The 15,084-nt window shown below is 52.4% G+C and overlaps 1 protein-coding gene across 1 annotated transcript in view; it reads right to left on the bottom strand.

Annotated features, from left to right (window-relative positions):
* Window positions 1-15,084, bottom strand: part of CACNA1S (calcium voltage-gated channel subunit alpha1 S) — a 73,076-nt gene that overhangs the window by 3,693 nt on the left and 54,299 nt on the right. The window contains exons 29-40 of the mRNA XM_016935467.4: window positions 11,263-11,319; window positions 10,217-10,345; window positions 9,962-10,027; window positions 9,310-9,401; window positions 7,736-7,895; window positions 7,142-7,269; window positions 5,757-5,853; window positions 5,336-5,438; window positions 4,280-4,381; window positions 3,870-3,994; window positions 1,123-1,251; window positions 76-326 (exon numbers count right to left, since the gene is read on the bottom strand). Coding sequence (XP_016790956.2) covers window positions 76-326; window positions 1,123-1,251; window positions 3,870-3,994; window positions 4,280-4,381; window positions 5,336-5,438; window positions 5,757-5,853; window positions 7,142-7,269; window positions 7,736-7,895; window positions 9,310-9,401; window positions 9,962-10,027; window positions 10,217-10,345; window positions 11,263-11,319 — 1,439 coding nt within the window. The remainder of the gene's footprint in view (window positions 1-75; window positions 327-1,122; window positions 1,252-3,869; window positions 3,995-4,279; window positions 4,382-5,335; window positions 5,439-5,756; window positions 5,854-7,141; window positions 7,270-7,735; window positions 7,896-9,309; window positions 9,402-9,961; window positions 10,028-10,216; window positions 10,346-11,262; window positions 11,320-15,084) is intronic.

Genomic DNA, 15,084 nt, shown 5'->3' with positions numbered 1-15,084 from the left:
CCAATCCAACCTGGAACCTGCTGACATTGTCCTCCCAGTACCTCTACACCCAGGGATGGCAGTGGCCGCCACTACCTGGAAAACACATGGCTGTTGCTATGGTTGCTGTTGCCATAGGTGACATTGGCGTTGGCATTGTTGGTATTGGCACGAGCCAGGGGGTTGGTGCGTGGATCTTGTGGGAAGTCCTCCAAGAAGACAGGTGACTCCATCTCTTCCATCTCTATCTCAGCAACCTGGAGGGGTCTCTGATTGGCCATGACGGGGGGCAGGGAGTTGGTCCTTTCCAGGAAGTTGTCCACCTGGCCAAACAGGCCTCCAGTCCTCTAAGGGCAAGGAGAAGAGCAGTGACTGGGGGTGAGGGCAAGGAGGGCATGGGGGGCTGTCACTCTGGGACAGTGGTATTGGGAACAAGCAATAGTATTGGGAAACAAATCTTATAAGGCCAAAGGAGGATGGACTGAGTGGTGAGATCAAAAGAAGAGAATTCCCACCCTTAGAAAGTTCTTTGTTTGATGGGGTAGACAGCACACACCTAAGGAGGTATATAGGGAACACAGGCACACAGAAAAGAAGTGTGGTGTAGGGGAGAGAGGGCTGAATCGGGAGTCTGCAGCACTGGGTTCTAGTCCCTGCTCTGAAACTGATTTACTAGGTGATACTGGACATCTCACATGATCTCTGTGGGCCACTATTTCCTCATGAATAACCCAAAAAGACCTAACTAGGTGTCATTAAAGACCTTCCAGCAATAAAGTGTTATAAGAAACATGAGACAGAGCTAAGGATGGAGGACTGGCCTCAGTGGAGGCAGGCAGGGCATTTGATCCTGGAGGGCCTCTGGGAGATGGGTCGTTGCCTAGGGTTTGTGGGGAGGAAAGGGAAGGGGTGAGATTTGTTAGGGAAAGGTGGGAAAGAGTGTGTTGCATTTGACACCTCTAGTAGATCAGGTCATTGATTCTGAGTCCCAGGAGAGGTGGGTGGTGAAGTGGAGAGACGGAGAGGGGTATCTTCAGCTCCCATGTCCCCCTCTCGTGTGGCTGGGCTCCCGACCCTCCTCTCTGTGAGACACTGCCACTCATGGTGTCTAGACCGCTAGGGGTGCTCCTGGCTCTCCCTCACCCGGAATATTCCCTCCTCCATCGCAGCCTCCACCATGGCTCTCTCCAGCTCCTCCTCAGCAGCCAGGTCTCCTGAGACTGTGCGACGGATCTCGGGGGCTGCCTCTTCCTCAATGGTCCGCAGCCCTGCCTGGGGATGACGAAGGGACTCAGTTATCTCTCCAGCCCAGGAGAGGAGACCAGAAACACTTTTTTTTTTTTTTTGAGACAGAGTCTCACTCTGTTGCCCAGGCTGGAGTGCAGTGGCACAATCTGAGCTCACTGTAACCTCTGCCTCCCGGGTTCAAGTGATTCTCCTGCCTCAGCCTCCTGAGTAGCTGGGATTACAGGCATGTGCCACCACGCCCTGCTAATGCTTGTATTTTTAGTAGAGATGGGGTTTCACCATGTTGGCTAGGCTGGTCTCAAACTCCTGACCTTGTGATTCACCCACTTGGCCTCCCAAAGTGCTGGGATTACAGGCATGAGCCACCGTGCCTGGCTAGAACCGCTTCCTATGGCTTACCTGTTTCTTATCACTGTACCCAGGGCTCTCCCAAAGCCCCAGCCTAGGCCCCACTCTCCCTCTTGGGTTATTGAATGTCTCAGGTACCTGAGAGGCCACCAGGTCCTGCTCTGGCCTCTGGGATAGCCCACACCTTAATTGTTCCAATTGAGTCATCTCTTGACCCCATGGGTGGAAATTTCATGCCCTTCCCAGGCTTCCAGGTTGAGAAGTGTTCTTACTCAGTACAGTCTTCTAGATTGGTGATCTTTATTGATTGGATATGTCATATATATATAGTTGAGCGAAGTTAATATCACCAGTAATGGGACAAGTCAAGACTGGTGTCACCTAATAGCTTGTAATGAGAACACAGAATCATTTCTGTGGCATTCTTATCCAAGATGCATATCCTAGTAATCAGACAAACCCCAACTGAGGGACATACTGACCTGCAGTCTTCAAGTGTCAAGATCGTGTCAAGGAAAGACTGATGAACTCTTCCAGATGGAAGAGATGAAAGAGATAAGGCAACTCAATGCACTGTCTGATTCTGGACTGGATCCTTTTGCTATAAAGGACATTTATTGGGACAGCAAATGAAATTTGAATGGGGTCTGAGGATTAGAATGTAGTAATGTATTAGCCTGGCATGGTGACTCACGTCTGTAATCCCAGCACTTTGAGAAGCTGAGGCAGGTAGATCACTTGAGGTCAGGAGTTTGAGACCAGCCTGGCCAGCATAGCGAAACCCCATCTCTACTAAAAATACAAAAAGTAGCCTGGCATGGTGGTGTGTGCCTGTGATCCCAGCAACTCAGGAAGCTGAGGCATGAGCATGGCTTGAACTCAGGAGGCAGAGGTTGCAGTGAGCCAAGATCATGCCTCTGCACTCCAGCCTGGGCGACAGCGAGACTCTGTCTCCAAAAAAAAAAAAAAAAAAAAAAAAAAGGCATCAGTGTTAATTTCCTGATTTTGGTGGTTATGTTGTGATTACATAGAAGAATTATGCAGGATAACGCCCTTGTAATACACATTTTGCCTTGAATACACATAATGCCTTGAAATATGCATTAAAGTGTTTTTGGATGATGGAACATCATGTTGGAGTTACTCTCAAATGGTTCAAAAAAAGGTTTTATATTATACTTGCAACTTTTTAAAAGTATAGCCATTGAAATAAATTTTTGAGCACAGCTCAAATTCATGTGTATTTGGGGGTTTTATAAATTATGTGCATTACAGTGAACACAAAAATAGAAATAAAACCAAATAAGATAAAACAAAAAGTTCTAAAGTTTTCTTTTCACACCCAATGGGACATATTTATTTATTTATTTATTTATCTTTTGAGATGGAGTCTTACTCTGTCACCCTTGCTAGAGTGCAGTGGTGCAATCTCACCTCACTGCAACTTCTGCCTCCCAGGTTCCAGTGATCCTCCCGCCTCAACCTCCCAAATAGCTGGGATTACAAGCGTATGCCACCATGCCCAGCTAATTTTGTATTTTTAGTAGAGATGGGGTTCTACCATCTTGCCCAGGCTGGTCTCAAACTCCTGACCTCAAGTGATCCGCCCTTCTTGGCCTCCCAAAGCACTGGGATTACAGGTGTGAGCCGCCGCACCTGGACCCATACCCAGTGGAACATTTTAAGAGCCCTTCATGGATCGCCTTTCTTTAGAGAGAACTGTTCTTTTTTTTTTCCTTTTGAGACACAGTCTCACTCTGTCACCCAGGCTGAGGTTCAGTGTCTCAATCTCGGTTCACTGCAACCTCCGCTTCCAGGGTCAAGTGATTCTCACGCCTCAGCCTCCTGAGTAGCTGGGCACATGCCACCACATCTGACTAATTTTTGTATTTTTGGTAGAGATGGGGTTTCACCGTGTTGGTCAGGCTGGTCTTTAACTCCCGACCTCAAGTAACCTGCTCACCTTGGCCTCCCAAAGTGCTGGGATTATAGGTGTGAGCCACTGCGCCTGGCCTAGAGACCACTGTTCTTATCTAACTTGTCTCTCCCTCGAACAAATCCTATTTTCTTTGGTCCTATCATCCAGAGATGAAGCGCCCCGGTTCTTTTTTTGAGGTTGAAACATCTTAAATCATGGACTACCCAGAACTGTCTTGCATTTTTTCACTCTTCTGGGCTTCCTTTTTCCCTCTATGTCTCCATCATTGGCTCCTCAAGGACATGGAAGGATAACTAGAGTCTGGAGACCTGGCTCAGTGGGGGAGCCCCTTGGAACGTACCTGGATTGGGCTTACCTGGATCTGTACAATGTCCTTCTTGGGCCGATAGCCATAATACTCCTCTTGGCGTTTCATGAACTTCCGGAAGTGCTCCTGGATGAGGAATGTGGCGTAGAACTTCCCCACTGTCACCTCATCATCTGCAGAGGAGTCAACAAGAGATGCCCTGAAGGCTAGTGGGAATCTGACACTGGATTCAGAATGGGAGCCAGCTGTAGCCAGGCCCGGGCATGGAAGCAATCCTTTGTCTTGCTGACTTGGTCCCTGGGCACTTTCCATCCTGAGGTTGGATGCCCGTGGGATCTACCTAAGGCATTTATGGAGGATCTGGTCCATTTTCAGATTCCCATGGGGCTCCTTGGAGAAGCTCCCCACTCCCATTCCTTGGCTGCTTCTGGACTCTGGTCCCCCAAAGTAGCACCTACCTCCTATTGGAGGAATGACCTGGTCCAAGAGCTTCATGCTGGTTCTCTTCCAGATCTTCTTGATGATGGCCCTCAGCTCCTCGTTGGCCTGCTCAAAGTTACCTGGAGCAGGATAAAGGCAAAAGTTACCCAGATCACACCAACTGCACTTGACAAGGCCACCCAGTTCTTTCTGAACCTTTCAGACAGCCAGTCATTTACTAAGAAACATTGGCTGAGTTTTGTGGCAGCTGCCTTGCTGGGTACTGGCAATGGTGGGAGGGCATCACTGTCCCCCTGAGGCAGCCCAACTCTTGGGTCATGTACTTTCTCCCCACAGGCCTTGGCTTCCAGTGCCCAGAGTGGTTGGTTTTATAGGCTGTCATCTCCTGCTCTTCTTCCAAAATCTTTCAATTCCCCAGGCACTGTGGTCTGTCTCAAAACCCCCAGGCCGACTTGCTGTAGCTCTAACCTGCTCCTTCCTGACTTCTGGCCTTCCTCATCTTGCCCTCCTAATGAAGCTCACCCTGAGGTTGTCTCAGACTCCTGGAGTGGTCCCCGTGTGGGGATGGACCTGATACAGCTGGAGACTTGAGCTTGATACAGTGGGAGCCCTGAGCAAGGGCTCAGAGACAATACTGAGACCCCACCCTGACTCCTTCCCCTGCTCCCACCATGCTTGTCTTCCCAGTAGGTGAGGACCTGCAGATTTAGTGGAGTCGAATGTGGACTCCCGTCAGCCTGCCCAGTGCTGCCTGAGAACCTCCTCTGCTCCTGCTTACAGCCAAACTGCAGGGCACCCCTGACACCTGTGCCAGCACTGGCCCTTCTCTGGCTCCCAGACACAGCTGAGGAGTGTGGGAACAGACCCTTGATGATCTTTGCCCTGCAGAAAACCCTCAGGCTCCCTCTGAGCCCTGAGGGGCATGAGGACTTTGTGCCCATGGCCTGGGGTCCTCCCTCTACTTCTTCCCACAGTTCTTAAGAGCAATCTTGAGCTCTGAGAATCTGGCAGAATCTGTGCCAGATACAGCCTCTGGGAGAAAGGAGGGGGCTCACATTGGAAGGCACTCTCACCTTCCGTCTTGATCTTGAGTGCCGTGCGGACCAGGGCGAAGAGTGTGGCATTGAAGGTGACTGTGCCGTCGCTGTTCAGGGGCATGTTCATGCCCACCAGCCGCTGTGCAGGGAGAGGCAGTGGCTTGCTGCTGAGCTGGGACCAGGCCAAGCTTGGCAAGTCATCCTCACCCGGTCTGTGGACCGGGAGGGGATGGGACATGAGGGCTGGGGGTGTCAGCTGACCAGGACATCCTTTGTGAGGGGACAGAATGATGAGTTGGGTGACATTGCTGAGACTTCAGGTCCTTTGGGAGGAACCTGGGGACCCAAGAGATCCCGGCTCTAAAATGCTTCACTCCATCAGGTCCTCACCAGTTTCCCTCTGCCTCAGTGACTCTTCCCCTCCCTGGGGCCACCCATCCCTGGCAGCTCTGGTTACCTTACAAGCTACCCGATGTGGGCAGAACTTCCCAAAGCCCAGAGGGGGCTGAATCCTTCTCAGCAGGGTCACCACGTCCAGGTGTTTGATTCTCCCCCTGCGGGAGGACACACAGACTTGGGTACCTGCTACCCTCCTCCGCTGCCAGAACCTTTCTGCTCAGAGGATGGGCAATGGGAAAGAAAGGCAGGAAACAGGGGAGCATTTCCTTATTTTCCAACTGTGTTTAGGAAGTGGGAGCCCAGCTCCCTTTTAAAAGAAGAGACAATGTTAGGATTAACTGTTGTCTACAAAATGGGTACCCCAAAATAGGCTCTCTCCTTTGGGGCATTCCCTCAGATATGGGATCACCAGGTCTGGAATCCAGACCTCATTTTCCCTATCAGGATCTTTCTTAGGTTTTGGTCAAGTTAATAGGGGCCCTTGGGCTATATTAATAGAAGTAGTGGGTGTAGATCAAAGGAGGTGGAAGCCCACTTCCAGAGGCTGGTCCAGAGCTGGAAACCACATTTTCATTGGCACTGTGACTCCCAGAATAGACATAAAACAGAACAACCAGGGAGGTCAGATCAAAAGACAAGCATGGCAAGAGCAGCTTGTGAGTGTTGCCTGAGAAAAATCATTTTGGAAAGTCCTACTGGCTTCCTCTTTTCTTTGATGGGCAGGCTGTGAAAAAGAGATGAAACATTCCCCGCCTGTCTCCAGAGGGCTGAATGAGGACTTGTGGGTGGCTGGTAGAGGCAAGTAGGTTTGGCTCCTGCTGATGGAGGCACTTTAAAGCACGGTTGCTATAGGCACCAAACAGACCTGCACTGTATCTTGGCACCATCTCTTACCAGTTGCATGGCCTGGGGCAACTTATTTAACCTCTCTGAACCTCAGTTTCCTCATCTGAGACTGAGAACATCGGGAGATGTCTATTTCCTACTGGGAAGGAAAGTAAGAGAGCCGTGCTCTCCAAGCTTTAAATGCATACGAATGTCCCAAGGCTCAGGTTCAGAGCAATGCAAGAGTTAGATTCAGTCAGTCTGGGAGGGGCCTGGGATTCTGCATTTTAATCAAGCTCAGATTCTGCTGGTCAGAGGACCGCACTTTGATTTGGGGTCTAGAGTGTCCAGTGAGGTATATAGCTTCCTACTCCTAGAGTGTTCAAGCAGGAGCTGGATGACAATTTCTCAATAAAGTCAAGGGTGTTTCCACCCCGGAAAGCTGTAGGATTCCCTCCAACCTGGAGAGACTCTGATTCTCTGATCTGAGACCTCAGATGAATGAAGGGGGAAGGAGAAGCCCACTCATACTGAATAAACTGGAGAGTGACTCCCTGTGAGACGGTAGGAAGGGTCTAGAATGGAGGGCCCAGCACAGAACCTACAGATTGGACTCACTTAGCCTCTGGGTCATACTCTGCCCAGATGGCCTTGAACTCATCCAGGTGATGAGGGCCCAGGATGGACCAGTCCCGGGTGAGGTAGTCAAAATTGTCCATGATGACAGCCACAAAGAGGTTGATGACCTGCAAGAGAAGAACCAAGGGGTCCCAACACAGAAAGGCAGGTGGTACAGGGTTAGGGTGGGGGAGCTGGGAGGTGTCCACTGGACCACAACTTCTCGCTTCCTGTGCCCTTGGTTCTAGCCCTTCTGAACCACCCACATCACACACACAGCAATGCTCTGTCATGTCTCTGTGCTCTTGCACAGACAGTGCTCTCTGGCCTTGCTAAATTCCTTTTGATGAGTGCTAACCAAAACAAAAAAAAAAGTAAGAACTTTTGGCAACCTCTCTGGAGTATGAAAAAGCACCCAGGAAACAAAGCCACACTCAGGATGACCAGAATGGGGCACAACCTAACTAGAGCCTCCTGTGTCCCCGAGATGAATCCCAGGAGAGGTGGAAACTGGCCAGGAAGGGGCAGGCAGGCTCCCCCATGCCTCAGCTTATCAAAGCCCTCTCCCTGCCCCGCAGGCCCTCAGCGTCTCACCAGGAAGGCGCAGAGCATGTAGAAGCTGATGAAGTAGTAGTATGCAAAGTTGGTGCCACATGTGTACTCCTCCCCTGGGGCATAGTCCGACTCTGGGTCACACAGCTTCCCATAGCTGCAGGCCAGTAGGATCTCCTGCCAGGCCTCACCTGTTGCACACCTAGAGGACAGAAGAGGCTCCTGTCACCTATCTGCTCCTGCCTGGCCCCTCAGAAGGCTGGCAGTCAGGTGGCAGCAGGGTGTGGACAGATGAGCAAACTGGGGCTGTTGTCCAGAGGTAAGGAGGTCAGATCTTCATGTTCACTGTGTAGCTCAGTGTGAGCTGGGCCTCAGTTTCCCCTCTGTGCTGCAGCCCTCATGGGGTGTTACAAGCAGGAGCTAAACTTTAGAGAAGAGGGCAAGATCAATCTGATTCAAGTTACTAGAGGGATGCACTGTTCTGACCAAAGCAAGGCAGGGTCAGATGTCACAGAGGCCTCAAAGAGATTAACTGACTCCACTCCCTGAGGTTACCCCACAGTTGAACCCAACTGGCTGAATTCAACTGCCACCCACTCTGGCTGAGTCACAAAAGCAGCCCTTAGATTTCACACCTTGTGGATGTGTCGCTGTCGAGTGAAGAATCTCAATGCATCCGAGGTGCATACGCATGACATGTTTGCATTTTTCCAGTAACTGCTACCACCTGCTCTGTAGATAACCTCCCTCCACCTCTCCAGCTGGGAAGAAGTGCCTCCCCTAGTCACATTCAGACAGACTACATAACTTCCCACTCCTTTGTGTCTAATAACTGTCTCATTTCAGCTAGCTCCCTTCCTTCCTAGAGCAGGCAGTGCAGGGTGGCCTCGGGTTTGGAGTTGAGGTGCAGAGCCGGGGCAAGGTGGGAATCTCTGCCTGCACGTGGTGAGGTGCCGGTCTCCTTTTCACAGGCCATAAGGGCTGCAGGCTGCTGTGACCTCATGGAGCCTTTGACACACTGTGCCAAGAAGGGGCCCTGGGTGTGGGTGTCCCTAGGCCTTGTCTGGTCTCAGTAGAGCATTCCACTGTGGGCCAGGAAGCTCACCTCTCCCACCTGGCTCCTGCACGCCCAGCAGGCCTGCAGCCCAGGATCCTCGGTTGCAATCCAAGCTCTAGCTCCTGTGCCCTGGCCAAGCATAGGCCCCTGCGCCCTACCTGTGGCAGCGCCCCCCACCCCATCTGGAGCTTCGCTCTGCCTTTCCCTGCATTCCTGCTCATGCTCTGGGAGCGACGAGGGCAAATGTCCGGGAGAAGATATCTGACCTCTGTCTCTCGCTTCATGGGGATGAGATGGGAGGAAAATGCAGCACTTCACTCTGTGGAGGAGCCCAGTGCAAAATAAAGCTGTGGGGCCACTTGTTCAAAAATGATGAATATCTTCAAGGCAGTGACGGCAGAGCATGCAACCAAGCAGGGGACCCTTCTGAGTGTAGGACCCCGTGTGGCTGCACAGGTCACACACTCATGAAGCCAGCCCTGGCTCCAGTGCAGATTAGAACAGAGCAAAGGCTGGACTGGTCAGTGGGGTGGGGGTGGGGGTGGCGGGAGACTCGTGCCTGAAGAGCAGTAGCACAGCTTGTGGGAAGGTCTGGAAGTTGTTGTTCCGGTTTATTTGGGTCCCATCCACCAAGGCGATCTTCCCAAACATCTGCAAGTCACAAAGGGCCCTGACTGTGGAACCTAGATTAAAGTGTCCCCTCAGCTTATCCCCCACTGCCTTCTCCTGCCTGACCCCTACCTTCGCCCCTACTTCCCCAAAATTCCCTTCATTGCAGGCCACATCAGACCTGAAGCCAAAAAAAACGGGATTATTTTCTAGATCAGGTAAAGTCCTTCCTAGCAAGCCAAAGAAAAGAGGGAGGGTAGACCCGTTTTCCCAGCAGCAAGCAGACCCGGTAAGTCAATGTGTGGGGGAAGTGCTCTCAGGGGAGGGTAGACAGAGGCCACCCAGGGCTCCAGTCAGGCCTTAGAGACACAGCCTGGCCCCTGCTGTCCACCCACATGCCCAGGTTTCTCCTGGCTGGCATCCAAGCATCTGACACTCCAGCCATCCACAATCAGGGAGGTTGTCCCTCCTTCTTTCTCATGAGCAAGGCAGGGAGGGCAGAGGGTCCAGCCCATGTGCTGCTCAGGCTCCTCAGGGTCCACTGATGCCCCCTCTAACTTGGCCAAGATCCACGCTTTGGCCTGGGCCCGCCTGCCTCTCACCTGCATGCCGATGACAGCGTAGATGAAGAAGAGCATGACGATGAGCAGAGCCACGTAGGGTAGGGCCTGCAGGGCGGGCGGGAGCGCCAGTCAGTGTCTTAGGGCTCCACTGTGTGTCTGCAGCCCTGCCCTGCCCTCTGTTAGCTCCCCAGGGCTCTGCCTTGCCCCGGGCTCCCCTGGGGCCCACCCTGGGCTGAGGCAGATGTCCCTAGTGGCCTCCCCAGGTACGTGCAGTTTCCAGGGTCCCTGTTGCACCTGGAAGGACTTGATGAACGTCCACAGGAGGGTTCGCACTCCCTCTGCCCGGCTCAGCAGCTTGATCAGCCTCATGACACGGAACAGGCGGAAGAAGGCGCTGGAGATGCGGGCACTCTCATCTGGGTCCTGCGGGGCAGCAGCCCCAGAGGTCAGTCTGGGGGCAGCACCTCAGAGGGGTAAGGAGCAGGGCGGGGAGGGAGGTGCACTGTGTGTTTTGGGGAGATGTTTGTGGCATGGAGGAACTCCAGCCCCGCCTCTGGCTCCTGCTGTCCACTAGTTCGGGACCATCCTTGGGCACAGGGCTCTGGGGCTGTTCAGCTGGGAGGCAGGGAAGAGGACGTGGGGCACCAGGCAGCGTGGTGAAGCCCACACTTGGGAGCAGTGGCAGGGATTTGCCCTGGGGTGTGGCTGCACCCAGGCCCACTGCCTGCCCTCTGGGACCTGCTGCACATCTCACAATCTCCTCAAGCTGCCACTGAGTCGAGGACCCTGGTGGCCCTCCTAGGGCCCCTCCCCTGGCGTCCTCCCAGTGCAAAGATTTCCCAAAGCTTGGCTGCTCTATTGCCACAAACTCAATGTGGCTACTCCCCATCACTCCCACCCTGCACGCGGCTGTTCTAAGCCAGGCAAGCCTCTAATCTTGTGCCAGCCTTAGATACACGAAATACTCTGGAAGGGGAGAGCTGCCCCTGCTCTGCTTCCTGTGTCCTCAAAGGCCTTGTGCCCAATGAACTGTCACTAAGGTCCTTTGCCAGCGATCACAGTTCTCTCTGGACTGTGTTTCCGTCTGCATAGAGGGTGCCAGAGAGAACCCGCACTCCATCTCCCAGGGCTCTGAGGAAGCCGCTGTATCCATGCACACTTGACTGCAGAGCCTCTGCCCCCACCCGAGCCTAGCCTGGGTCCTCAGCAGGGCCTGCCCTGGGGAGGGAGCCCTGAGTGCTGATCCACCCCATGCAATCCACGCAGCCAGGCCCATGCATGCAAGTGGCAGGGCAGGAGCTGGTGAGCGTGCCAGGCAGGCTCGTGCAGCCTGAAATTACAACGTTCCCGCAGCCTCCACCCAGGCAATACAGTCCCCCGCTGGAGGCCAGGAAAGTCTGTGGAGAAAAGAGACGAAGGGAGGGGAAGGAGAGGAGAGAGAGGAGGAGGGACATGTGGGAGGGAGGTGAAGAGACGTGTCAGAAAGGACAGACACACAGAAGAGTTAAAGAGAAAAAGAGGCAGGGGCTAAAGACCCCACATGGCTGTCAATCAGGGGCGGGGTGGGTGGGAGTGAGGACTGAAGCTCTGTGGGAACTGTGAGGCAAGAGGCGGGGGACAAGGAAATAAGAAGGGGAGGGAAGGCTGGACACAGACAGGTCCCTTCTCATTTTGGAGATGCAGCTACCGGTGGCAAGGGTTTGGGTTTTTCTTATGTGTTTGGGTTATGTGATGCTGGGGACGTCCCTAATGAAGGCGCATTGGAAAATGCCTGCTCATTGTAAACGGATTCACATCCATAGTGCCCTGAGGCCAGGGTCTGGGCCCCTGTGGAAGTCCCATCTCCCAGGGGCACAGCTCCTCTGGGGGAGTCTGAGATCCCCACAGCAGATGTTTCTCTGCCCAGGACTGGACCTGGGACCAAGGCTTCTATCTCAGTATTCGGGCTCTTAAAGAGCAGGTGGGTAGGTGTGTGGGAGCAATTTCTTCCTGTTCACTCCCTTGGGCCACACTTCATGAGAAGCCCTTGTTCTGCAGCCCCGGGTCAAAAGAAGTCATTGTTTTATCTTCCAATTATCCACAGGTAGACTGCTCCCTGGCATACTGGTCTTCTCATTAAACAACAGATTTTCCCTGGGGCAGATTTTCCCTGGACCACTGGTTCTCCACCCTGGCTGTATGTCAGAATCACCTGAAGAACTCGAAAAACACATATACCTTTGCTGGGTCTGCACTTAGGTCAATTAAGTCAGCTTCTAGGGGATGGGGCCTGGCTTCAGAAGTTTAAATGCACCCCAGGTGATTCTCATATGCAAGCAAGGATGACGACCAGTGTTCTATACCTGTGCTATCCAATATGGTAGCCATTAGCCACATGTGACTATTTGAATTACAATGAAAATTGAATAAAACCAGAAATTTGGTTCCTCAGTTCCTCTAGCCACCTTTCCAGTGACAAGTAGACATGTGTGGCTAGTGGCTACTCTATTGGACAGGGCAGACCATTTCTGTCCTTGCAGAAAGTTCTAACCAATGTGCTCCCCTAGTCCTTTCCCTGGTTTGTACATCAGGTATGTAAATCAATCTTCACGTGACTTTAAGCAAACACTACTGGTAAGGGACATCTGCTAAAAATCAAATAAAAACCAGTGACACCCTCCTGGCCTCCACCACCAAAGACACTGTTTTGATATATCCAGGCTTCCGCTACACAGACCTCAAATTTTAAGAAGTAACTATTTTTAGTTTGGGCTGTTTATTTTGGCTGTTTAGATTTCTCTGTTCTGGCTGTGCTGGTGAGAAGTGCTGCTGTCAAACCATGGAGGCTTTTGGGATACTATTTCCCAGCAAAAACTGAGTGTGGATGGAAATACACAACACACACACACAGACAGACAGACAGACAGACAGACACACACACACACACACACACACACACACTGGTTTTGCTTAGAGTCCACCCTGCCCCTCGCTAGCTCAGCGCCCCCAGGGGATCTGAGCAGATGGGGTTGTCTGTCACTGTCTGTTCTGTGCATGGAGGGTGAACAGGGTTCCCACCCTGGCCCTCCCCTAGCACATCAGACAGACGATGTGACAGCCAAGTCCCTACTCCCTGCCAGAGCTCAGCCTCAGCTGAGGGCTCCTTCCTCAGAGACTCCAGACTTTTCCTCAGCCATTCCTCTCACCCACACCCCACCTCAGGCATCTCCAGTGCTGATCCTTCCACCCCTATCCCCAACTCACCCTAAGGTTCACCCCACAGGCTGGCACAGCCTAAGGGCTTTCTGTTGAGCAGTGGGCAGTTCAGAAGAAAGCCCTATGCATGGGTGAGCCCCTAGCTTTGGGACCAGTCCCCTGCTGGGATCCCTCGTGGCCAGATCAGCCAGCCCTTGGGTGACATCCCACCATGGCTCAGAAAGAAAAATGCTCATCTTTCTCTCTCTTCCACTGTGTCCCTCCCAGGATGCCACTTGGGCAACTGCTTTTTGATTTTGGCCTCCGACTCTCGGATCTTCTCCACCCTCCTTCGTTGCAGCAACCTTCAGCTACAGACCCCCGGCAAGGCAGCCTCTGGAGGGCTCGGCTTCTAAGGTCTTGAATGTGGACCTCTCTAGCTGGAACTGCCTCCCTTCTCCTTTCATCCCCCTCATAAGGCAGGTCCTGCTGCTGTTTCTCATTCCACCTCCAAGCCCTCATCCCCTTGGTCCAGATCCTGGGAGCCTTCCTGTCAGCTCAACCTTCAAAATAGATCCAGACACTGACCCCTTCTCACAGCCTCCACAGCCAGCCCCAGCCCCCATCGCCTCTCACCTGGATCACTGTGGGAACCCCCTGACTGCTCTCGCTGGGTCAGCCCTCTTGTCCCCTACAGTTTAGTTTGTTCGCAACACAGCAGCCACAGTGATTGTTTTAGAACTAAAGTCTGTTCACACTTAAACCCTCCAAAGGGTTCTCATCTCCCTCAGAATAAAATCCAAGATCATAACCATGGCCTTCAAGGGCCTAGATGATCTGGCCCCTGCCTTCTCTCTCTTACCTCATCTCCACCACTCTCTCCTCCAGCTACTAGGGCCTTCTGCTCTTCCTCAAACTCAGCAAGCACCATCCTGCTGCAGGGCCTTTGCACTGCTGTCCTGTTCTGCCAACACTCTGGCCCCCGTTCTGGCATGGCTCATGCCCTTGCTTTCTTCAGGCCTCTGCTCCAGTGTCATACGGACACCACCCTCCCATTCTCTTCCACTCTAAGCCTCTAACTCCCTTTATGTTTCTGTATAATACTATGTACTTGTCATACCTGTCATATTAGAGATTGATTTATTTATTGCCAGTTTGTTCCACAATTTTGTTCACTGCTGTATCTCAGGCAGCAAGAACCATGCCTGGCACATGGGAGGTACTCAGTACATATTTGAGAAATAAATGAGTGAGTCTTCTAACTGGGTCTCTTAATTTTAGTCATTCTCACTTCCTGTTGCTCATCTCCAGGTTAGCTTTTTAGAAGCAGGGCTCTAAGGGCTCAGCACGGTGGCTCACACCTGTAATCCCAGCACTTTGGGAGGCTGAGGCAGGTGGATCACTTGAGCCCAGGACTTGGAGACCAGCCTGGGCAACACGAGGAGACCCCATCTCTATATTTCAAAAACATATTTTTAAAAAAGAAGTAGGACTCTAATCCTCCCACTGCCCTGTTTAAAAACCTTTAGTGACTTCCCACTGCCTACTCCATAAAGCTGAAGACCACTCTCACCGCTTAGCTCTCCAGCCTTGCCCTCTCTGTTCTCTTCTCTGCATGTTCTTATGCTTCCAATAAACTGGACCACTCAGCATGCCCTGAACCTTCTTTGCATTTCCTGCGCTGTGCCTCTCCTACAGTAGCCCTGCCTGAGGTGCTTGCTCTCCTCTCCACCACCCTTTCCTTCACCACCTCCCTTTCCTTCAGGCAGATGGCACCACCTCCATGAAGCCTTCTCTGACCACCCCACCCAGAGACGACTTTCCTTTCCATTACAGCTCTTGCCTTTGATAGCGTAGTAGGTACACCCATTGTGTCCCCCTGGTATCTGAGTTACCTCTCTGCCCAGCAGGATGATAGTTCCTTGAGGGCAGAAGCCGCGACTCGTCATTCCATCTTTTTAACCCCTGGGGTTCCATGTTGTACACAC

The sequence above is a fragment of the Pan troglodytes genome, chromosome 1 (genome assembly GCF_028858775.2).
Source record: "Pan troglodytes isolate AG18354 chromosome 1, NHGRI_mPanTro3-v2.0_pri, whole genome shotgun sequence".
NCBI lineage: Eukaryota > Metazoa > Chordata > Mammalia > Primates > Hominidae > Pan > Pan troglodytes.
The sequence above is the reverse complement of the archived record's forward strand: the minus strand, read 5'-3'. Positions and strand labels throughout refer to the sequence as shown.